At 52.7% G+C, this 25,284-nt stretch overlaps 1 protein-coding gene across 5 annotated transcripts; it reads left to right on the top strand.

Moving 5' to 3' along the window:
* LOC133250387 (IQ domain-containing protein N-like) lies at positions 1 to 25,046 on the top strand. Of its 5 annotated transcripts, XM_061421558.1 has the most exons (5): positions 1 to 1,296; positions 1,568 to 6,136; positions 12,770 to 12,898; positions 13,994 to 17,665; positions 24,032 to 25,046. In XM_061421558.1, exons 4-5 carry the CDS (start codon positions 14,024 to 14,026, stop codon positions 24,959 to 24,961), a joined length of 4,572 nt encoding a protein of 1,523 aa, XP_061277542.1. In that variant the 5' UTR covers positions 1 to 1,296; positions 1,568 to 6,136; positions 12,770 to 12,898; positions 13,994 to 14,023; the 3' UTR covers positions 24,962 to 25,046. The 5 variants fall into 5 exon arrangements, with proteins under 5 accessions (XP_061277542.1, XP_061277543.1, XP_061277540.1 ...); XM_061421559.1 differs by having other exon boundaries at positions 1 to 6,136; positions 13,994 to 17,468; XM_061421556.1 differs by having other exon boundaries at positions 1 to 5,143.
* Positions 25,047 to 25,284: the final 238 nt, after the last annotated feature.

Below are 25,284 nucleotides of genomic sequence, written 5' to 3' on the forward strand. Positions count from 1 at the left end.
TCCTCCCTCCGCCTCTGCTTGGAGGAGGCCGGACTCGGCGTCCGGGAAGAGCCTGCACATCTGGCGCTTAGCGAGCGCCATCTAGGCGCTCCTGGGCGCCGGGCCGACTCCGGTCGGCTTGGGTGGGGGACATTGGCGTTTGCAACCTGCCTTTGGAAATAGCGAGCCCGCGGGTGTCCCCTTTGCGTAGGAGGGAAGCGGGGAGGCAACTCCAGCCCGAGACTGAGTGAAAGGCGGAAACTTGAACTTTGCGGGCTGTTGTCTGCTTGTCTCTAAGATGGGCAGAGCAATCTTAAACTTGTCCCATAAAGTTGTTAGGATTAAGAGAGTTTGTTTACAGAACAGGTCTTGGCTTACAGGTGGTGCTCAATTTAAGCTTGTGTTATCATTTGTTGGATGGGAAACCTGAATCTCAGGACCAGAAGAAAGGCTGTCTTCCTCCAAGCCTGGGGTGTGGGTAGGTTCTGTGGGACCTCCCTGTTAAAGCACTAACTTGAAATCCAGGATTTTTCAAGAACTTTCTGAAACACTCCTCCCCCAACATCCTATTCTCCCGTTTTGAAGAAACTAAGGTTCAGGGAGGTTGAGTGACTGTCTTGAGGTCACATAGCCTTCTTAGGAGCCCGTGCCGGGATGTATGGACCTTGGACCTTTCATCTCCAGAGCCTTGACTTCCAGGTTCCCCTCTTCCCCTGTCTGCTCTGGCCTTTCCTATTGTGGGGGCAAAAGACCCCAGACCTTGGGCTTCTGCCTAATTTGGGGTCCCTAGGGACTTGAGCTTTGGTGGCCAAGGACACAGGGCAAGTGAGTTTTGAACTCCAGTTGTGTACCCGACCCTGCTAGGGAAGGTGGGCAAATCATGCCTGTTTTACAGATAAGGAAACACATGCAGAGAAGGAAGGCCTTGTGCCCACAGTCCCCCTTGGCCATCAAAAGAGAGGGGCCTCCACGTACAAGTTCATTTTTCCTCCAGGTCACCCTGGCTGCCCACTTTTTAAGGCTTCGAGAGCTGCTTTGGGGTTTGTTTTTTAACCACGTGACCTCTTCTTGGTCCCACCTTCAGGAAGACGTTTCAGGAGAGGGGCCTGGAGAGAGAAGAGGGCTGATAACTGAGCTTGGGGTGTCCACACAGAGGGGACCAAGCAGAACCATGCCTGGGGGGCAGAGCCTCACTCTTCAGGAGACTTGGGTCCCAGCTTGAATGCCAGCGTGCTGCTATAACCCTCAGCCAAGTTCCCTTCCTGCTCTGGCCTTTACCTCCTGTGCTGTGAAAAAGGATGTGTTTCCTGTGTCCAGGTAACGTGTCTCAGGTCAGAAGTTGGAAGTGCTCAGGAGACAAAGAGTAGAGAAAGAGTAGTCAGGCGAGGTACACCCTGTGCAGCCTCAAATCTATAGAGAAGGGGGGACCCCAGGAAGGTTAAAAGATCTGCTGATGCCCCCTGAGATGTTTTTACTCACAGCACTTCTGACATCAAATGCATGTTTGTTTTCTTTTGTTTTCTTTTTTATTTTTATTTTATTTATTTATTTTTTGCATGTTTGTTTTATTTCTCCCCATACCAACCAGTTCTCCAACTCCAGACACCAACTGGGTATCCTACAATTCTCTACTGGAGTTAGACGGGGCCGCACAGATGAAGAGTTCAAGACTGCCCCACTTCAGATACCGATCAGTCCTAGATTACAACCTGTACTCCTTTATTTTTTAATTAAAAAAAATTTTTACCTATTTATTTTTGGCCTCGCCGAGCATGCTAACCAGGATTTGAACCTGTGCCCCCTGCAGTGGAAGTGCAGCATCCTAACCACTGGAACGCTAAGAAGTTCTCTGCCCCCTGTACTTCTTAACGACTGACTATAAACCCGAGAGTTTCCACTACCCATTCTTCAGGTTCAGTAATTTGCTAAAACAGCTCACAGACTATTTCCAGTTGATTATAAAGAAAACAACTCAGGGACAAGCACGTGGAAGAGACGCACAGGGCAAGGTATGGGGGAAGGGCGGGCAGCTCCCCTGCCCTCTCCAGGTACCTCATCTTCTGAGCGTCCCATGTGTTCACCAATGGGATGAAATCACTGGCATTTGGGGATTAACTCAAAATCCAGCCATCTCTCCTCTCAGGAGGTCTGGGAAGTGGGGGCTGAAATTTACAACCACCTAGTCACGCCTTCCCTGGAGTAGGAAATGGCAACCCATTCCAGTATTCTTGCCTGAAGAATCCCATGGACAGTGGGCTCTTCCATGAGGTTGCAAAGAGTAGAGCACTAAATGACTTCACACAGCACGGTCATACCTTGGTCTTTTTGGAGAACAGCCCCCATTCTGAAGCTATTTGAGTGCCTTGGGCCACTGCTTTTGTTATTAGCATACAAAAGACACATCACTCCGGAGTTCACCAAAGTTTTAGAAGCTGTGTGCTAAAAACCAAGGACAATGATCAGATATTTCTTGGGACTTATCTGGTGGTCCAGTGGATAAAGACTCCATGCTCAGAGGGCAGGGAACCCAGGTTGGATTCCTGGTCAGGGAGCTAGATCCCACATGTGAGAACTAAAAGTTTGCATGCTGCAACGAAGACCCTGCACAGCCAAAAAAGGATCAAGTGTGTCTTACACCTTCCTGCTAAACTGCAGCATGGGGGGCCTTTGACCTCCCTCGAAGGAGCCTCGGGGCTCGGTGGAAGCCCAGTCTTTTCACTAGCCTGTGCCCTGAAGGACTTTTTGGAAACCACAGATCTGACCCCTCCTTGATACTTTTCTGGAAAAAAGGCTTTGACTGCACTTGGCCCTGGGCAGGTGTCTCTTTCCAGGCTCCACCTCCCCACCCAAACTGTTGCCTTTCCTTCTGGCCTCAGGGCCTTTGCACAGCTGCATGGCCTGATACACTTCTTCCCTCAGCCACACAGCTCATCTCCACCTTTCAGCCTCTGCTGCAGGTGCCCTTATGGGGCTCCATCGGTGCTCTGTGCTTCTACTATTATTGCCGTGGTCACCCTGGATTTGTGTTTGGCTGTCTTAGGGCCTGGATAGGAGCTATCCTGGTGACTGCTGAAACAAAAGACCGAAGTTTAGTCCAACTGCCATGTCCCTGGTTTTGCCCAGAACCTCACCCACAGTGTGGAAAAGACAGGGTCTTTGGAGAGGAAGGCTGAGCATCCCCGAAGGCCTCTTGCTTCCATGTCCCCACACCCTGCAGGCTCCCCAGGGAGGCCAGCCAGAGGCCTGTGGGCCAGGCTGTGTGGCTTTGGCAGGACTTTGCTGAGCTGAGGCCAAAGTGTGTGTCAGCCGGGACCCAGCCAGCAGTGATTCACACCAGGCCTTGGCCCAGCCCCAGGAGGTGACTGGGGACGGTGGCCCCACTTCCCCTTCCAGGACTGTGGCTCAGGGCCAGTGCCCACTTTTGCCAAGCAGTGGTAAGTTCCCAAGGGGCCCTGGACCTGGCATTACCCTAAGGAGCCCCCATCCTCCACAGCGGGAGCCCAGAGCCTGTGCTCCTTTGCTTTAAACCCTCTCATGGCTTCCCTGCACCTTCTCAACAAAACCAAAGCTGCTATCCTCCTCTCTGAAGCCCCACCTATACAGTCACCCTCCCTTTCCTCCCTACCCTCCTTTCCCTCCCTACCCTCCTTTCCCTCCCTCAACAGCTTTAGCGCCTCCATGATCTCTATGGTCTTCCCTGGTGACTCAGACAGTAAAGAATTCTTCCTGCAGTGTGGGACACCTGGGTTTGATGCTTGGGTCAGAAAGATCCCCTGGAGTAGGAAATGGCAACCCACTCCAGTATTCTTGCCTGGAGAATTTCATGGACAGAGGAGCCTGGTGGGCTACAGTCCAGGGGTGTGGCAGAGTCTAACAAAACTGAGCAACTAACGCTTTCACCATGTTCCCTAAACGTGACCAGCTTGTTCTCACCTCAGGGCCTTTGCACGTGCCCTGCCATCCATCTGGGATGCCGTTCCCACAGCAGGCCCCCAGTAAACTCTTTTTCTCTCTCTGTGGGGTTCAGCCCATCCCACCCCCTCTTTGGTTTGTGAAATGATATATTTCCTTCTGAATCCAGTGGGCAAGAAATGTCACAGCCGTTAGCAATTTCTGGCTTCTAACTGTAAATGAGGGCTCCCCAAAGGGGACAAGATCCCTGCGATCCAGCAGCTTTCCCTCATGGTGATTGCTGAGGAGCTGGGTGGTGTGGGGTTGGGGGAGGATGCAAAAAGTAGCCCCTCGCCACACCTGCCACCCCTTACAGTGAACAAGGAAACAGGATTTGGCCCCACAGATGGCTGAGGTGCATAGGAAAGAAAGCATTTCAGTGAGCCCAGAGGCTTACATCTTTTACATAATGGGCTAAATTCCCTAACTTGATACCTGATTTTTCTTACTTCACAGTAATCTTTGATGTTCTGACTACTTGCTCCCTTTGTTGCAAACTTGGATATAGCCTGATTTCCCCTCCTGCCTCCTTGGAGCAGTTTTCTCAGTGCTACTGAGAAGCTGGCTCCCGGGCTTGGTGTCCTTAACATTCCTACCAAATAGAACAATTCTCTATTTACAGGTTGTGACTATTTTCTAGTCGACAGGTTCCTTCCTAACAGCTTCACACCCCTAAATTATTTGAGTTGTTTGTGTCCCCAGCACAAGGGTCCCAGCACAGAGTAGGTGTTCAGGAAATGCCCAAGGGATGAGAGAGACTGAGGCCATCTCCGGACACACGAAGGGGGAGAATTTGGGGTCCCCTCTGTGCTCAGAGCCCTAACCTTTCTATTTGGGATGGGCAGGCGAGGTACAGCAACCACCATACCCTTCAGCCCTGACCTGGGTCCTGCCCCCTCCCCCATCCCACTGAGTCAGCCTTCTAGAATCCCCTCCCATCAGGAACTGGTGGGGATTGGCCAGAACCTGGCGGTGAGTCACAAAGCTGCCCTGATACCAGCGCCCCAAGGCTGGCCATTCAGGCTGGTGGGTTCAGCTTCAAGGGCAGGTGAGTGAGGCTGGTGTTGGGCTTAGTAAGGGTGGGTATGTGGAGACCTGGTCATTCTCCCAAGGACCCCAGGGCCTTCAGGGTCCTCCTGGGCCTTCCAGGCTGCTCTGAGAGGTGGGACAGCCCCTCACAGCGAAGGCGCAAGGGGCCCCCAAAGGCCTGATGGTGAGTCTGTCGTCCTCGGGCACCCAGCCTGGAGAGCCTATCACATTTTCTTGGGAACCTGGGAAGGTGGTCTTTGCTCAGGTGACATTTAATGGAGACCCCGAGGGGTTTACTCAGAATTGCCCAACTGGCCACTCAGCTCATGTGTCTGCGGCTCTTACTCCTTCTCATTTCTCGACATCCTGTTTCTGTCACCCTGTCCTTCCTTTGTCTCGTTCTGATTGAGTTTATGGAACAGGCTGAATCATGCGGTTGAGGAAACCTCAGAACCTGAGATGGACCAATTCAGATCCTGAAGTTGCCATCTCCAAGTTCTGAATGCTGGACCACATTCATCCATCCATCTGTCGGTCCATCCGTGTATCCGTCCTTCCATTCATTCTTCCATTTATCCATAAATCTCTCTGTTTTAAGAAAATATTTATTTGGCTGTGCTGGGTCTTACCTGCGGCACTCGGGATCTCTGTCTTCCTTGTGGCATGCACACTCATAGCTGCGGCGTGTGGGATCTAGTTTCCCAAACAGGGATCGATTCCCGGGCCCTCTGCATTGGGAGCACAGAGTCTCAGTCACTGGGCCACCAGGGAAGTGTCCCCATAAGTATATCTGGGACACCTACTACATGTACTGTTCTAGACACTGGGACTCAAAAGCAGACAAAGGGCCCTACCTGGTGGTCAGCTCCCAGTCTAATGGGGGAGGCAAATAAGAAACGATATAAAGAAGTAAGACATGGTATGCTGGCTTCTCTGGACCTTTGTTTCCTCCTCTGTGACATGGAGACAGCGACCGGGCAGACCCCCAGGGGAGCCAGCCTCAGGCCACTTTGCCCTTATGAGTCAGTTCCCACTGATGCCCATTGTGCCTGGGCCTGGCCCATCTTGGGGCCAGATACTCAGACCATCACACAAGTGAAGTCAAAATGTCTAGTGGGAAAGGAGGTGGTGCTTGGGTCTTTGAAAACGAATTGATTGTGATCATCTCTGTCTTAAGGTATTTGGTCCATTACCATCCGAGTGATTAATATGATTGAATTTAAATACACCATTTTACTAGTGTTCTTTCTGTAGTCCCTGAATTTTATTCCTCCATCCCCCCTTCTGCCTTTTTTTTTTTATTATTATTTGAATCATTTTTAGAATTCTATTTTAAATTCTACTGCCTTTTTTTTCCTTTTTAGGGGCTGCTAAAGGAATTGTAATCCTTAACAAACATTAAGTGATAACTGAATTAGAGTTACTGTTGTTCTACTTCATCTAAAATGTAAAAATCTTCCAACCGTATAGGTCCTATTATTCAATAATTCAATGTTATTCAATGTTTATAGAATAAACATTGTTGTTTATTCTCTACTTTTCATGTGAAATACATCTGCTGCTGCTAAGTCACTTCAGTCGTGTCCAACTCTGTGCTACCCCATAGACAGCCTCCTACCAGGCTCCTCTGTCTCTGGGATTCTCCAGGCAAGAACACTGGAGTGGGGTGCCATTGCCTTCTCCGGTGAAATACATCTACATAGATTATAGATGCCGCAAGACTGTGTGTTAATCTTTGCTTATACTGCCATATGTGTTTTTTTCAAAGATGAAAATAATAGTCTTTCCTTTTTATGTGGGTATCTGTCATCCCTTATGTATTCTTCATTTCTCCCCAGATATGTCTCCCTCAAGTATGATTCTCCTTCAACTTGAAGAAGTTTCTTAGCATTTCTGCTCTAAAATCCTTGTCTGATAATTACAAGAACTGGGCCTCTTGGGGTCACACTCCATTGATAAACTTTTCTCATGAGAATGTTTCATTGTCTCGAGTTTATTCAAACTCATTTGTCGCCATTTTGGATTATATCCTAGACATTGCAAATGTTAAGTTGCGGACACTCTGGATACTGTCATAGTCTTCCAGAAGTATGGGTATTTTTGTTTTAGCAGGATAGCAACTTGGACTCTTTACCACATGCATCGCAAACTTTTTTCCTAGTCTCTCGTACTTTGGCCTTATTTATGGCATCATTAGGCATACACTTTTTTTTTTGGTCTTTATGATGTCAAACATGTCTATCTTTTTCAAAGCTTTTGGGTTTACTGTTTAGTTTCTTAAGAGCTCACTGACATACACACATAATAATAAATGTTCTTATAATTTTTCAAGTCATCTGAATTTTTTAGAATATGGTATGAGGTAGAGGTCCAAGCATATGTTCTTGCAGATAGATTGCCCTGACCATTTATTTAAACACAGAATTTCCCTCTCCTGAATTGAAATACATTATATCATTGGTATTTTGGTACATTGGTATTAATTTCTGGTTTCATTTTTCTGTCCCACTGGTCTATTTCTCTAGTCACAGATGTGAGCCATACAGTGATTATGATGGCTTTTAAGTCTATACATCTGACGAGTCAAAGTTTTCTTATTACTGTTATTTTTTCTGATCTTTTGGGCTACTCTCACTTACTTTCCATCTGAATACTGAAAATATTTCAGTATTTCCAAAAAACACCACATTGAGATTCTAATCGGACATGAATTATGGTCTGTGAGTTGTGACATGTGTAATAATTGTTATAGGAATTCTTCCTTTCTGCTGGTGGTACATCAGGGGCTAGGGTGCCTGTAGTTTGTAACTTGCTTTTTTCATTTAATGTATGCTCTGATTATTTGCTTACCTCATTACATATTCCTCAAAATCACTTAAGAGTATTTTGGCCTCTATATGAAGGTGATGCAGAGAGAAAAGCCTCCAAAGATCTTTTGTCTCTTTTCCTCGCCTTCATGTAACTCCTTTGGCTTTTGTGTAATATTTGTTCCTGTGAATTGTAGAGTTTTGGACATCACTATGAATTTTTTTTTTCTCATTTCCATTTGCAGCTCGTTTTTTTTTGTATGCAGCCATGTGCCTTAGGGATGATGGGATATATATATACATACATGTGTTCTGTATGTGTATATAGATATGCTTTTAAAAATTAGAATCTCTTGGATCTTCTAATTGACAATTCCTGCTAAGCTCTCTTTTCAAACAGTTACACTGATTGTCCAAGTCCTTGTTATCTTGCTTTTGCTGTAATTACCAAAAATAATGATACCCACAGCAAGGGTGGGCAACATCTTTCTCCCTCCTTTAGCAAAACTGACTTTAGAATTTCAATGTAAAAAAAAAAAGAATTTCAATGTAAAAATGGCATTTGTTATGGTTTTGTGGTTAGACTTACCATTTTTAGGTACTATCTTATCTATTTTTAAAAATATTTATTATAAATAGCTATGGATTTGGGAAAGTGCTTTGGGGTGCTATTTGGAAAACGATATGGCTATCTTTTAAAGTCCTAGATGTAATGAATTACCTTGGGAATTTATAGATACTGAACTAATGTTACATCTTTAGAATAAATCCTACTTGGGTATAGTATTATTCTTCTGATAACTGGTCTTTTTTTTTTATAGAGTATTTGCATCATATCTGTTGGTGAGAGCTAGATTTTGATAACGTTTTTCTTTTTTCTTCTTTTTTAAAATGGAAATTACAAAGTTTTTCTTTTCCTTTTTTTATGGTAACTGGTGCCTCAGACAGTAAAGCGTCTACCTGCACTGTGGAAGACCCTGGTTCAATCCCTGAGTCAGGAAGATCCCCTGGAGAAGGAAATGGCAACCCACTCCAGTACTCTTGCCTAGAAAACTCCATGCATGGAGGAGCCTGGTGGGCTACAGTCCATAGGGTCGCAAAGAGTGGCCCACGACTGAGCGACTTTTCTTTCTTGCTTTCTTTTTTTATGAGTTGGTTTGTTGTTGAGGTATAGTTTTCTTTTTAAAGAAAAGTTTTCCCCCAGTTTTATTGAAACATAATTGACATACAGCACTGTGCAAATTTAAGGTGTATGGCATAATGACTTAGGTACATCATGAAATAATGATCACAAGAAGTTTCATGAACATTGGGACTTCCCTGGTGGTCCAGCAGTTAAGTCTCTGAGCTCCCAGTGCAGGGGGTGCGGATTTGATCTCTGGTTATAGCTCAGTTGGTAAAGAATATGCCTGCAATGCAGGAGACCCCTGTTTGATTCATGGGTTGGCAAGATCCGCTGGAGAAGGGAAAGGCTACGCACTCCAGTATCCTGGCCTGGAGAATTCCATGGACTGTATAGAACATGGGGTTGCAAAGATTTGGACATGCAATGGCACCCTACTCCAGTACTTTTGGCTAGAAAATTCCATGGACAAAGGAGCCTGGTAGGCTGCAGTCCATGGGGTTGCTAGAGTCGGACACGACTGATCGACTTCACTTTCACTTTTCACTTTCATGCATTGGAGAAGGAACTGGCAACCCACTCCAGTGTTCTTGCCTGGAGAATCCCAGGGACGGGGGAGCCTGGTGGGCTGCCATCTATGGGGTCTCTCAGAGTCGGACACGACTGAAGCGACTTAGCAGCAGCGGCAGCAAAGCGACTTTCACTTTCACTTGGAGAATTAATCCCACATGCTGCAAGTCATGGCCTTAAATAAATAAATAAATATATAAAAGAAATGTTTAGTGAACATCCATCATCTCATATAGATACAAAATAAAAGAAAAAGAAAATTATTTTCCCTTGTGATGATAACTCAGAATTCACTCTCTTAAATCTTTCATATACAACATACGACAGTATTTTTAAATCATGTTGTACATTACATCCCTAATATATATTTATCTTATAGCTTGAAGTATGTACCTCTTGACTGTCTTCATCCACGTCCCCCTCTCCCTACCCCACTCCCTCCGGTAACCGCAAATCTGATCTCTCTTCCTATGAGTTCATTTGTCTTTGGCTGCAGCACAAGGCACGTGGGATTTTAGTTTCCCGACCAGGGACTGAACCCGAGATCCCTGCAGTGGACGTGTGGAGTCTTAACCCCTGGACCACCAGAGGAGTCCGCGTTGTTTGGTTTTGAAGTGGAATCGACACACAGTGTTAAGTTAGTTACTGGTTTTCAATTTAGTAATCTGATGTTTCTGTGCATTAAACCACGATCACCACGTAACACTGTTTTAAAATACTCCATCATTCTTTCTATGTTTGAGTGAGGAGTGAGGGAGGCCAGGTCCCCACATCATATCCTCCTGCCAGCTTGACTAAAAGTGAAATTCCAATTTTTTAAGTTAAATTTTGTTTATTAAAGTACCCCTTGAGACTACTCCTCACACACACACACACAATCACTTGTCAATTTAATTGTTTATCCTTCCAGATTTTTTAATGTCTATTCCAGTGTGTGTGTGTTGTGTGTGTTTGTATTTTTTTAAAAGTCAAGTCCTGGGACCTCCCCGGTGGTCCAGTGGTTAAGAATCCACCTTCCAAGGGAGGGGATGTGGGCTTGATCCTGATCGGGGAACTAAGACCCCATATGCCACGGGGGCAGCTGAGGCGGCACACCGCAGCTACTTAGCCCACACGCCCTAAGTAGAGAAGAGCCTACCCGCCACTCTAAGACCTGAGGTTGCCAAGCACGTGAAGAAAAGAAAAAGGTCAAGTCCTGTGCACTTGTTGTTTATAACTCGCATTTTTCATTTAAGCTATGTTCTGATTATTTGCTTATCTCCTTACATATTCCTCATCATCACTTATGAGTATTTTGGCCTCTATATGAAGGTGATGCAGAGAGAAAAGCCAGGCCATATTTTCACAATCCAAAGAAACCTACGTGACTGGCCTCCCAAGCCCGCCCATGTCCCCTCTCAATCACCTCATTTCTGTATTTATTTTATTTCTTGGCTGTGATGGGTCTCCCTTGCTACGCACCGGCTTTCTCTAGTTGCCGTGAGCAGGGGCTGCTCTCTGTTGTGACGCGAGGACTTCTCATCGCGGCGGCTCCTCTTGTGGAGCACAGGCTCTAAGTGTGCGGATTTCAGCAGTTGCGGCACACAGGCTTAGTTGCTCCTTGGCATGTGGGAGCTTCCGGGACCAGGGATCAAACCCGTGTCCCTTACCTTTCAAGGTGGATTTTTAACCACTGGATCACCAGGGAAGCCCCTGTCTAGACTTTCAATAGCAGAGCTTAATTTCTTCTCTTCTCTTTTGTATGTCCTATAACTGGAGGAACCAATTTGTTGTCTTTTATGTTCAGATTCTTTCACTCAAAACAATGTATGTGAGATTCCTCTATACTGTTGACCGCTTTCTCACTGACATGTCAAATAAAATGCATTGATTTATAAATAGGTCGATATTTTTAATTCTATTCATTTATATTAATATATTGATAGATATACAGTTGACTTATTCATTATTCTGTTGATGGACATTTGGATGGTTTCTGGTTTGGGGTGAGTGTAAGCACTTGAACGTCCTGAGTATATTCATCTGAGTAGAATTGATGACTTGTCTTCAAGATAGAGATCCAAGTGGTTGTAACTTGTTTCCCTTTTAAATTTTACCTATTCTGGTGGATCTGGACACCATTTCTTTTTTAAACCCTTTCTTTTCTTTTTTAAAAATATTATCTGTGCCCTATTTTAGCTGCAGAATGCAGGGTCTTCAGTCTTCCTTGAGTCATGAGAAATTTTAGTTGTGGCTTGTGGGATCTAGTTCCCTGACCAGGGACTGAATCCGGGCCTCCTGCATTTAAGCCACCTCCCTGCTGAAAAGCATTGTTGTTTTCAGTTTTGACTCTCATAAACAATACGGTGATAAACATCCTTGCGTACCCTTCCTTATACACTTGTTAACTGACCCCCTAGCAATCACCTTTTTGGTTATTTCCAGGTTTTTTTTTTTTTTTTTTAGGTACAAAATAACACTGATACATATCAAATCTATAAGCAAATGGACCTACAAGATAACACAGGGAACTATGCTCAATATCTTGTAATAACCTATAATGAAAGAGAATGTCAGAAAGGAATATATATGTGCCTCCCCTCATGGTCCAGTGGCTCAGACTCCAAGCTCCCAGTGCAGGGGACCTGGGTTCAATCCCCAGTCAGGGAACGAGATCTCATATGCTGCAGCTGAAGTCCCCACGTTCCACAGATAAGACCTGGTGCAGCTAAATAAATAAACTAGCACAAATAAATATTCTAAGGAGGAATATAGACATGTATATATAACTGAATCACTTTGCTGTATACCTGAAACTAATACAACATTGTAAATCAACTATATTTCAATAAAAAATTTTTTTAAAAAGGAATAAACTTCCTTGCACATTCAGTTTTGGACTTAAAATTCTTTGTTTTTGATGTTTCATTGTTAATCCAAAGACATGAACATGGAGGAAATTCACTGACAGTCATAGCCAAAATGCCATTTTTTAAAAAAAAGATTTATTTATTTATCTGGATGCACCAAGACTTAGTTGAGGCATTTGGGATCTAGTCCCCTGGCCAGGGATCGAACCCAGGTCCCCTCCACTGGACACAAGAATTAGCCACTACATTAGCTACTAAACCACTAGGGAAGTCGCCCAAAATACCAATTTTTGATGGTGGCTTTACCCTACTCTTTGACATGACTGTTATTTCTCTAGTTTTACCTCTGAATAAGTGAACTTTGCAGTAACAAAAAAGGTTTTGTTTTGTTTTTTAAATAGAATTTAGTTTTTTGGGGGTTTTTTGGTTTTCACATCTCTTCATTTTGGTCTTGGGGACAGAGTCAGCCCAGGGCAGTGTTGCTGCACATTGCGTGGGATGAAGGGCTGAAGGCTGCTGCTTCTTGCAAGCTGGCTTCTGAGACTGCACCTTCTTCTCCTGCTCCTCCTCCAACTCTATGATCTTCCAAGGTATGAAGTCTGTGGTCCCAGCCAGAAGGGGGGACTCCTGTAAAGAAAGTGTCTTATGCTCCAGGGCTGCCTGAGTGTCTGAATACTCTGCACCGGGATACTTCTGAAATCTAGTCACCTCTTCGTTTTTTCCTGTACCCATCCTTCCATCTGTCATTGATCTATCCATCATCTATGTTATCCCCCATCTGATCCATCCAGCCATTCGTCAATCCACCTCCTTTTCATTGATCTCTTTACCAATTCCTTTAACTTTCGTCATTCACTCACTCATTCATCTACTCATTTTCCATCTATTCACTCACCCACTCATCTATCCTCCATCCCTCCATCTATCCAACTATCCTGCTACTCAGACACCCATCCATTTATCTGTTTATGCTCTCATCCATCCATCCATCCATGTATCCATTTCCTTATTTACTGATCTGTTTGCCCATTCATTCATCAACTTCATTTACTCACCCATTTTCAACCCAAACTCTCTTATCTGTTCCTCCAACCCATCCAATATTCATTCGTCCACTAATTTATCCCTTCAGGATCTAGTCATCCATCTATCCATCCAACCTTCAATCTGCTCCCCTACTCATTTACAGCCAAGCTAGCCACTCAGAACATCTACCTTTTCACAACTGGGAGCCCAGGCCCTGTGCCTGAGATGGGGCCACAGAAATGAGTCAGGCTTGGTTCCTACCATCTAAGAATTCAGAATACCATCAGTCAGTGGGAAAAAGCAAATCACACCAAGCACACGGACACAGGCAGGATATTTCCAAAACAGTATGATCAGTGCTGTCCTTATAGTGTGTTCCAGATACAGAGGAAAGTTGAAGAGCAGGTAGGTGGTCAGGCATTCAGGTGAGAATGTGCCCTGTGTGCTGATGTCGAAGTAGCCACAGGATGATGTGGCCTGGGTACGAAAGGGCACCCGGGCATGTGACTGGGAAGGAGTACCTGCCAAGTGGAGGAGGAAGATGGCAAGATCCCAGGAACAAGAACATGTAGGTTCTGCGGGTGAGTACCCGCCCCCGCTAGGAGGCCTCGTGTCTGCATGACGCTCCTCCCTGACCACCTCCCTACTGCCCCCCACAGGCAGAGCCGACCCGCCTAGGAACCAAGACAATGCAGCAAGCAACACAGCTACAGGTGTCACCCAGTGGGCAGAGCTCCTATCAGTCCATCCCCAATTTCCAAGATAGAATGGGGACACTGTGTTCACAGCTACAGGCGTCACCCAGTGGGCAGAGCTCCTATCTGCCCGATCCCAGTCTCCAAGACAAACCGGGAACACTGCATCCACAGCCCCAGAGCGAACCCCCTGCCTCCAAGGAGACCCTTCTGGAACAGCCTGACAAGGACAAGACGGTGGCTCATCGTGTCCCTCGCCTCCGAGCTGTGGTGGAGAGCCAGGCCTTCAGGAATGTCCTGGTGGATGAAATGGACATAATGGTGTCCCGCGCAGCCACCCTCATTCAAGCCTGCTGGAGGGGGTACCGCCTCCGGCAGAAGCTTATCTCGCAGATGATGGCGGCCAAGGCCATCCAGGCGTCCTGGCGACGCTTCAACACCAGGCGCCTCCTCCGGGCTGGCAAGGCGATGGAGAAAAAAGCGAAGGTGGAGGAACGCGACATCCCTTACCACCCGCCCCAGCAGGTGCGGTTCCAGCATCCGGAAGAGGGCAAGTCCCTTCTGGCCCAGCCCACCATGGTGAGCAAGGAGACCCAGTTCCCTTCCTCTGACAGCCTGGCCGCTTATACCCACCAACCGGCCCTTTTGCAGTCCCAGGGCATGTCACCGCCTGGGACGTGCTCTGCAGGAGGCCCCAGCGTCACCTTCCTGCCACACCAGACAGTCGCCATCAAACTTCCATGTCCCATGAGTCTCGATGCGAAGTGCCGCCCATGCCTGATGACAAGAACCGTCAGAAGTACTTGCCTTGTCCAAGTAGAAGGGGACCCAATGAAGACCAAGCAAATAACTTCCAGAGCCAACAAGGCAGGAGCCATGGGGCCACCACCATCTGCAAGGTGTGCCCAGGCAGTTCAAGGACAATTCAAGACCCAAACCCAGGTCCACACGGAAGCAGAGGTCCTCAAAATGCTACCTCAGACAGGCCCAGCACCTGTGATAACCAAGACCCTCGCCCAGCCAGGGCCCACTATGACCACGAGCAAGACTCCCTTCCAGATGTACCCGGCAGCCACGATAACCAAGACCTCGCCCCAGCCTTGCCCGGTGCCCATGGTAACAATAGCCAAGACCCCACCCCAGATGTACCTGGCAGCTGCAATGGCCAAGATTCCACCAGAGACAGACCCAGCAGCCCCCATGACCAAGACTGCGGCCCAGACATGCCCGGCGGCCACCATGATCAAGGCTCCACTCCAGTCGTGCTTGGCAGCCATGATGAACAAGACCCTACCCCAGCCATGCCCGATGTCAACTGTCACAATAACCAAGGCCCCACCCCAGGTGTACCCCCAAGGCCCGGTGGGCAAGATCCCACCTCAGATGTGCCCACCAGCCACAGCGACCAAGACCCCACTCCAGTCATGCCTGGCGGCCATGATGAGTAAGATCCAACCCCAGCCATGCCCAGTGCCCATGATAACCATCACCAAAACCCCACCCCAGCCCTGCCCGGTGACCCAAGGGACCAAGACCCCAGCTGCAATGCGACCAATAACCTCCATGACCAACACTACACCCCAGACACGACCGGCAGCCACGATGACCAAGGCCCCACCCCAGCTAGGCCTGCTGGCCTCGATGATCAAGTCTCCAACTCAGACCCGGCCTGCGGCCACAGCGACCAAAGTCCCGCCCCAGGCGTGTGCAGTGCCCTTGCTGACCAAGACGCCACCCCAGACGCACCCAGCACCCACGGGAACCAAGACCCTACTGCAGACATGTCAGGTGGCTACAGCGACCAAGACCCTCTCTCATCAGATGCTCCAAGGAGCCACGGTGGCGAAAACTGCTCCTCCCCAGACGCGCCTGGCGGCCATGATCACCAAGACTCCAGCTCAGTTACGCTCAGTGGCCACCATCCTCAAAACCCTGTGCCTGCCCCCGTCAGCAGCTGGAAACCTCAAGCCTCCGTTTTCAGCAGCGGCGACAGCTGGAATTTCCGACACCTCATCCCACACGTGTCTAAGTGGACCAAAGGCCAGGGCCACGGTGAACGCGAGACAGGCGACCAGGGCGGTCAAGGTCTCGTCCCACTCATACTTGACAGAGGGAAAAGTGAAATGCTTTCCCCCGTCACATCCGGGGGCTGGGGCTCCCAAGCCTCCAGCCAGGCCTCCTTTGGAAGGCGAGAAAATCAAGGCCTTCTCCCAGAAACAAGGGAAAACGGAAACCACGTCTGACACCAGTATGGCCATGGAAATGCCCGGGGATCTGACCTGGGCAAAAGTGGCAAGCGACAGGAACAAGTGGGCACATCCGAGGACGGACATCTTGAAGGTTCAATCCCAACTGTATGGGCCTGCGAGAACCGCTGGGGCGCCTCTGAGCACATGTCTGCCTCAAGCGCAACTGGCCCCTCGTTCAACCACAGGCTCGCCTCAGGCCCGTCTGCTGGCCGAGCTGACTAAGGCCCTGCCCCAGGAGCACGTGTCTGCCAAGTTGACCATGGCCCAGGGCCAAGGATACCCACAAGCCCAACCCCCCGCCGCCGTGGCCCAACCACACCTGAGTGTGTGTCTGTCTAAGACGCCGTCCCAGGCACACCTGCCCGCCAAGCTGATGAAGGCGCAGTCCCAGGCACAGCTGACCACAGCAGTGATCAAGGTACAGTCCCAAGGGCATCTCCCCACCGGATTGACAAAGGCGCAGTCCCAGGCCCAGCTGGTCACAGATACAGCCAAGAGCCTCTATGCGGCCCACCAGGCTGCTGAACTCAGCAGCAAGACGCAGTCGCAGCCGCTCCTGGTGGGCTTCAAGGCTTCCACCCAGCCCTGCCAGCACATTGGCGCTCTGCCCCGAGCCAAGCCAGAAGACAGACTGACCCAGCTCCCATCCCACAGCTACGTGCAGGGCAAGGCCACCCTGGGCCTGCACCAGGGGGCCTCTGAGACCCAGAACATGCTGGTGCCTCTGCTGGCCTCTGCTGGCCACACCACGTGCAACGCTGAATCCTGGGGGGACGGCAGGGCTGCCCGGGCCCAGCCGTCAACCACCAGCGCACCCCCGCCCAGCCAGGAGGAGCTAGCGGCCTCCCAACTCGCCTCCCTGTGTGCTGAGCTGGCCGCCGTGCTGGGCTCGCAGGAGGACCTCCGCGCCCTGCTGGCCAAAGCCCTCTCCCAGGGGGAAGTGAGGGCGGCCCTGAACCAGGCCCTGTCCAAAGAAGTCTTGGGAGCCACGATGGCCAAGGCCTTGCCCCAGGGCATCCTGGGCACGGTGCTGGTGAAGGCGCTCTCCTGGGGCGAGCTGGGCACCAGCCTGTCCCGCGCACTGTCCCGGGGCGAGCTGACTAAGGCCATTCAGAGCAGACTGGCGGACGTGCTTAGCAAGGCCCTGACGGAGGAGGAGTGCGCCACCTTGAGCCAGGCCCTGTGTCAGGGTGAGCTGGGTGCAGTCCTCAGCCAATCTCTCTCTCAGGTGGCCCTGAGGTCTGGAGTCGGCCTCCCCAAGGCTGCCTCCAAAACGATGGGAAGTGGGATGACCGTGATGCCGGCCCCCGTGGAGGAGGACTGCAGGGGGAGCCTGTCGGCCGCGTGGGGGCCCAGCCTGGGCCCCATGAGACTACAGCCCAGCAAGGTTAGGGTTCCCTGGGGTGGGGCCTGGGAGGGTTTTGTCACAGGCTGGCCGTCCGGGCTCTTGGAAGAGAGGGGGGATGGGGCTATGCTCGGGGGGTCACCCTGCTCATCCGTGGTCTCTGTAGGTGCCTCCTTGATTGCTGGGGTGATGACCATTCACCAGTATCCCCCTATTTCTGCCCCGGGTCCCACTCTGTCATGGGAGACGGGACCCAGCAGAAGCCCCTTAAATCTGTACCTGACCCTCAAGAACTGTGAGGAAAGAGTGTGCCTGCACCCCAGGGTGAGTGAATTGGCATCAGCCCTCGGCCCAATGGTGAGTGATGTGGACCCCAACTTGTCCAACATGCCCCACCAACAGCCGGCCTCCGGTCTGTGGCAGCCACTCCTTGCCAATGGCGTGGGCCCGAGCACCAGCCATCCATCACTGGCCACTGGCAGCTCAACCACAAGCACCCACAGTCCACACGTGGTCAGCAGGGTGGCCCCACACACAAGGGCATCCCCAGGGGAGTGCAGGTTAGCACCGGGCAAGCTTCCCAGCACCACAGGTCGTGGGAGCGGCACCCACTCCCACAGCTGTGCCACCAACTATGGGGGTTCTGTTTGCTGGTGTCAGCCCTCGGGGATCAGCAGGGCATCCCCCGGTGGGGGCCAACCCCAAGGGGCCAAAGTTCCACAACAGCTACCTGTGGTCCCCGAGGAGACCGTGCAGAGAACACGGTCCCCGAATCATAAACGAGGCTGCAGGGGCCCTAGGCAGGTGACCAAAGAAGCGACCCCAGTTCCGCCACAGGCCGCCACAGTGAGCAAAGCACAAGTGCATGCCCCCAAGGCATGCGTCATAACCCCAGGTCCCTGGCCCGGCTCCGTGGCTCTTGGTCGTTGCTGGGCACCCAAGCGACGGGGTCAGGTGGATCCCGGTCTGTTCCAAGTCTCCCCAGGCACTAAGCTGACACCCACCCTTTCCCGAACAGCCATCCCTGGGAAGGAGAAGAATCAAACACGGGGTAGCCTTTCCAGGGCACATGGCCCACAGGAGCGGATAACTGGCCATATACCTAGTGAACTGGTGGCCACTATGCCACAAGGTCCAGACAATGACCTGTCCAGAAGCTTCTCCCAGGGCTGCACAGGCTACGGCCTAAATATGAGCAATTCCCAGAGCTCGCTGCGCAGCTGCGGCTCACTCGGCCTTTCCACCATGTCTGTGGCCAGCATGGCCGCTGTTGACGTGGTGGACGAGGAGGCCTGGGAAGCCTGCTTGGACAGGGACTTTGATCTAGATGCTCTCCTCTCCGCAGAGGCCGTGGAGAGGTCCCAGGGACCCAGGAGTGTGGAAGAGACTGAGGGAGCAGGTCACAGGCACCTGGCCCCAAGCCTGCATGACCAGTCTTCTGTAGACTCAGAGCTGATCCCCATTCTACAGCATGGCTCACTGGCCAGTCGCATGACAGTGAGTGTGCACTGGGACTCAGAGGATGAGGAAGACATGTCCTCAGATCAGAGTTCCATGAATCTGAAGGAGAGTTTGTCGCAGGCACCCTATGGGACTGTGTTGACCAGAAGTTTGTCATCGAGTAACATGGTCCCTACTGTCTATCAGCAGCCGTCTGTGGCTGGCAGGTTGACCTCATGCCTATCTCAGCCTGTAGTAGCCAGTAAGGTGGCCTCAAATCCAGGCCAGCTCTCTATGGCCAGTAGAATGACCAGCAGCCTATCTGAGCCATCAGTGGTCAATAAGGTGACTCCCAGCTTAGGCCAGATGTCCAGGACCAAGAAGGTGTCCCTCAGCCTAGGCCAGCCATTGATGGTTGAGGGGGTGGTTCCCAGCTTTTCACAGCCACTGACGGCCTGCAGATTGGCCCTGAGCCTCGCCCAGCCATCTATGACCAGTGGGGTGGCCTCCAGCGTCACCCAGCCACCTGTGACCAGTGGGGTGACCTCCACACTTGCCCAGCCACCTGTGACTAGTGGGGTGGATCCCAAGCTCAGCCAGCCACCTGTGACCAGTGGGGTGGCCCCCAGCCCTGCCCAGCCACCTGTGACCAGTGGGGTGGCCCCCAGCCTCGCTCAGCCACCTGTGACTACTGGAGTGGCCCGCAGCTTAACCCAGACGTCTGTGACTGGTGGGGTTGTCCCCAGCCTAAGCCAGCCATCTTTGACCTTTGGAGTATCCCCCTGCCAAAGCCAGCCATCTTTTACCAGTGGGATGGCTCCTAGCTTAGGCCAGCCTTCTATGACTTGTGTGGTGGCCCCCCGCCTAGCGCAGCCATCTGTGGCCACTAGGGGGACCCCCAGCCTGGCCCAGCTACCTGTGATGAGTGGTGCAGGTTGTGCTATGAGTCAGCCGAGTTGGGCCCCTAGGGTGAGTCCAAATCTACCATCCTCGAGGGTGAATGCAGTGGCTCCCAGTCAGCATTATTCATCCTTTGCCATTGAAGTCACCTCGGGTGCACCATATGCATCAGTGGCTCATGGCGTGGGCCAGGGTCTGAGCCAGCCAGCCGTGTCTGCTAGGGTGGACCCACGTCAAGATCCTCTGACGGTCAGAGGGGTGGCCCCGCATCCCCAGGTCCCTGAGTTCAGCGAGGTGGCCCTGGGCTTTCATCAGCTGCCTGGTATTGGTGGGAGGCACCCAAGAGTAACGGAACAACCTGCTGTCATCGTTTCTGCTCCAAACCTCTACCAGGCGCCTGTGGCCAGTGGGGAGGACTCTTGTCTAGGCCAGGAAGCCAGTGTGTCTCTGTTGAGGGGCATGTCTGTGAGCAGATCCCAGGGTGCCACAGCCTCCGAAGTGCTCCCAGATGTGTCTCGGGGGACTCTGGCTACTGGCATGTTCCTAAGTATGTCTCAGGTACCCATGGCCCCTGGCAGAGCAGGGAGGGTGGGCCAGAGGAGTGTGGCTACCGCCATGGGCCCAAGCCAGTCTCAGATGAGCAGGGGCATGGCTCCCATGACATCCCGTGCCTCTGTGGCTGCTGCCCCTTTGACTCATGAATCGGCCAGGATGGCTCCTGGCTTCTCTCAGGCTTCAGTGTCCAGTAGACTCGGTGTGAGTTCGTCTGAGTTTTCCGTGACCAGCGTGGGCCCCAGCATATCTCAGGTCAGCGTGGATCTTCCAGTATCTCTGGACCACCGGTGTCCTTCTGTGTCCACAATCTCCAGCAGTTACCAACAAGCTGATGTTATCAGCCAGGAGCCTACAATGGGCATGCCCAGTGCTGTGGCCCCAGGTTCTGTAGCCGGTGGCATGGCCTCTACTCTCCCCCCAGGGTCCATGATCAGAGGCATGGGCCAGAGCCTTCCTCCAGGGCCCATATTGAGTTGTGTGGCCCCCAGCCTTCCACCAGGTTATGTGGTCAATGGTGTAGTCCATACTCTTCCCCCTGGGTCCATGATCAGTGGCGTGGGCCTGAGACTTCCCCCAGGGTCCGTGATCAGTGGTGTGGGCCTGGGTCTCCCCCCAGGGTCTGTGATCGGTGGCCTGGGCCTGGGTCTCCCCCCAGGGTCTGTGATTGGTGGCGTGGGCCAGGGCCTTCTCCCAGGATCTGTGATCGGTGGCGTGGGCCAGGGCCTTCCCCCGAGGTCCGTGATCGGTGGCGTGGGCCAGGGCCTTCCCCCAGGGCCTGTGATCGGTGGCGTGGTCCATGGCCTTCCCCAAGGGCCTGTGATCGGTGGCGTGGGCCAGGGCCTTCCCCCAGGGCCTGTTATCGGTGGTGTGGGCCAGGGCCTTCCTCCAGGGCCTGTGATCGGTGGCGTGGGCCAGGGCCTTCCCCCAGGGCCAGTGATCGGTGGCGTGGGCCAGGGCCTTCCCCCAGGGCCTGTGATCGGTGGCGTGGGCCAGGGCCTTCCCCCAGGGCCTGTGATCGGTGGCGTGGGTCAGGGCCTTCCCCCCGGGCCTGTGATTGGTGGTATGGGCCAGGGCCTTGCTCTAGATCCCATGAGCAGCAGTGTAGCCCAGGGCCTTCCTCCAGGGTCTGGGGCAACTGGCATGGCCAGAACTGTGCCTATGAGTTCTGTGGCGACTTCAGTGTCCCCCAGTCTGATTGCAGCATCTGGCAGTGACGGGAAGAAGCAAGGTCTCTCGGTGAAGCCGTCAGCTAGTCTAAATGCTCCGGACCTGCTCTTAGATTCAGTGCTAGGTGCAGTGGACTCCAGAATCCCTCCTTGTCCTGTGAACTCTACTGTGGACACAGCATCTATGCCTGGGGGACTGAGTCAGAACCTAGTTCTGGAGGCCATGGCTAGTACAGCCAGTCCACCCTCCACAGTCGGAGGCGTGGCCCCGAGCCTTCCCCAGGGGTCCCTGCTGATTGGAATGTCTCCTCGTCCATACCATGGGGGCCTGGCAGGGGAAGGGTCCACAACCACCTTGCAGGCATCCCATCCCCCTGGCCTGGCTCAAGCTCCCCTCCAGGAAGCTCCTGGCACGGCCGGTGGAGTATACCAAGTGCCTTCGGTTCTGCAAAGAGCCTCACAGTTGAACCAGGCCATTGGGGTGGTGACGGCATTTGAGACCACAGATCCCAAGACTGTGATGAGGCCAGAGGACCCAGGCAGGGCTCCTCCCCAGGGGTCCGTATCCAGGCAGGGGTCCGAAGTCCTTGCGGCAACCCCATGGATATACCATAGTCCCCTGGCAATAGACACTGACTACAGCCAAGAATTCCCTGTAGAGAATGAGGCTCTTCCCAAAGACCAGAGGCCGCTATTGGAGGAGGTAGCTCCCGGCCAAGCTAAGTCAATGCCCAGCAGTGTGGCCTCTGTCCTTCCCCAGTCGCCAAGTCTTGCCAAGCCCTCCACGGTCAGTAGTGGCACCCCAACCCTGCAGCAGAGGTCAGAGACCAATTTGGTGGCCCCTGGTTCCCACACTGCGGCTGCCAGCCCCAGTGTGCAGACGGTGCCCATCACGGGCACTGGGGCCCCACTGGCTCACCCGCAGACTCCAAGCTCTCACACTACACTCCGGAGCCCCTCGGCTTATCAAAAGGCTTTGGTGGCTCATATACTGCCTCAGAGCCCCTCAATGACTCACCAGTCCCGTGGGATCATGGCTTCTACTGGAGTCTCAGGGTCACCCAAGCCGACCCATGACAATACTGCGGCCACCGGTCTACACCCAGGGTCTGTGGCTTGGACGGGGACCCCAAGAACTTCCCGGAGGTCACAGCCACGTGTTTCACCTCATCCATCCCTGTTTAGAAAGATGACGTACAGTGGTTTCCAGAAGGAAGCCATTCCCAGCGCACCCCAGAAGACAGCGGCTGGCGGTCTGATTCAGAATGGCCACAGGCCCCTTGGCCCTAGAACATCCTTCAGGTCCATGCATGCTATTTCTGTACCAGAAAAGCCAGACAGTTCTGCAGCTGGGACTGTGCCCTCCGGTCAGGAGCAGCAGGATGCCCCCAAGTCCTCGCAGAAATTTCCTAAACATTCCCTGCATGCACCGCCAGCCTTAACGCCAATAATCCACACTAATGAGCTGGCACAGGGCATGGCCAGCTCTAAGCAGAACCCTGGGATTCGGAGGGTGTCTCTGGGTTATGAGTCTTCACCGAGGGGTTCCCGGCGGCCCCTTTTTAGGCAGGAGTTGCCGCAGGCGTCTCCAATTTCCCTTAGCTTCATGGCTCCTGCAGAGAGTCTCAGGGCATCCGAGACTCCCGCTGGCATTCTTGGAACTTCTGTGACTCCTGCTGAGAGTCTCAGGGCGTCCCTGACTCCAGCTGACCATCTTGGGGCATCCCTGACTCCGGCAGACAGTCTTGGGGCGTCCCTGACTCCAGCTGACCATCTTGGGGCATCCCTGACTCCGGCTGACCATCTCAGGGCATCCCTGACTCCAGCTGACAGTCTTGGGGCGTCCCTGAATCCGGCTGACAGTCTTGGGGCGTCCCAGACTCCAGCTGACCATCTGGGGGCGTCCCTGACTCCGGCTGACAATCTCGGGGTGTCTCTGACTCCAGCTGAGAGTCTTGGGGCATCCCTGACTGCAGCTGACAATCTGGGGGCGTCCCTGACTCCGGCTGACAGTCTCGGGATGTCGCTGACTCCGGCTGACAGTCTTGGGGCGCCCCTGACTCCGGCTGACCATCTCGGGGCATCCCTGACTCCGGCTGACCAGCTTGGGGTGCCCCTGACCCCAGCTGACAGTCTCGGGGCATCCCTGACTCCAGCTGACAATCTGGGGGCGTCCCTGACTCCGGCTGACAGTCTCGGGGCACCCCTGCCTCCGGTTGACAGTCTCGGGGCATCCCTGACTCAAGCTGACCGTCTTGGGGTGCCCCTGACCCCAGCTGACAGTCTCAGGACGTCCCTGACTCCAGCTGACAGTCTCGGGATGTCCCTGACTCCCGCTGTACTCCAGGGCCCGGAGGACACTGCCATGTCTGGTGGCCAAGCGAGGAATTCTACCATCCCCAGCATAGCAGTTGGGCCCAGGGCCAGCACCGTGGCCCCTGGCAGCGCTTGGGAGCCAGCTGGGGGCACTGTGCCCTGGGATGTCGTGGGCAGCAAGGCAGCGGTGGACCCCAGACAGCCGAGGGAGTTGGTGGCATCAGTGCAGGCTGTAGAGAAGATAATCATCCACGCGGCGGTCATCATCCAGGCGTGTGCACGTGGCTTCCTGGTGCGCCGTACCATCAAGGTGTGGCACCAGTGGGCCATCATCATCCAGGCTGCCTGGCGTGGCTACTGTGTGCGGCGGGACCTGGCCCGCCTCTGCCGAGCTGCCACCATCATCCAGGCTGCGTGGAGAGGCTTCGTCATCCGCCAGAGCCGCACCCAGCAAATGCTGCTCCAGAACGTGTGGGCTAAGACCGGCAGTGGGGCTAGGACGACGTCTGACCACCGCTGCTTCCAGTCCTGCCAGCCCCATGTCTGTGCTCTCTGCCAGTCCCTGACCTCCGGACTCGGAAGCCCACCCAGCGTGGTGATGCTTGTGGGTTCCAGCCCCCGCACATGCCACACGTGCGGCCACACGCTGCCCACCCGGGTGGTGCATGGCACGGGCCGGGGTGCTGCCAGCCAGGCCGGTGTGCCACGGGGCTGCCTGACCCAGTCAACCGCCCAGAGCCTTCGGCGGCCACCCCATCATCAGACCAAGGCGGCCACGGCCATCCAGTCTGCCTGGAGGGGCTTCGTCGTGCGTCGTCGGCTGAAGCAGCAACAGGACGCAGCCAAGATGCTTCAAGCCACCTGGCGCGGCCACAGCACCCGGGCCTCCCTCACCACGGACGCGCTCCTGGGGCCAGCGGTGTGGGACAACTCACGACACACGCAGTGGCCAGGCGTCTAGGACCTTGGCTTACTGGTGGGGGGATGCCAGGGGAGGGGCCGCGTGGCTCTCTGGGTTTCATGAATAAAGCCCTCCACAGCCTGGATCTTGGCCTCCTGTGCGTGTGGGCGTCTTGGGCATGGTGTGGGGTGGGAATCTGGGGGCCCTAAAACATCCTGGACCGGAGGGGTGCAAAACTTTCAGCCACGCCGCAGGCACCTGGGGTCTGTGCCTGGAATCGGGACCCTAAGCCTTCTGCGGATGTCAGGGCAGCCAGCCTGGACTCACTTGTGCCTCCGTATTCATCCAGGGCGAGCAGGGCAGCGTCCAGTCAGTTGTGGACG

The sequence above is a fragment of the Bos javanicus genome, chromosome 7 (genome assembly GCF_032452875.1).
Source record: "Bos javanicus breed banteng chromosome 7, ARS-OSU_banteng_1.0, whole genome shotgun sequence".
NCBI classification, from domain to species: Eukaryota; Metazoa; Chordata; class Mammalia; order Artiodactyla; family Bovidae; genus Bos; species Bos javanicus.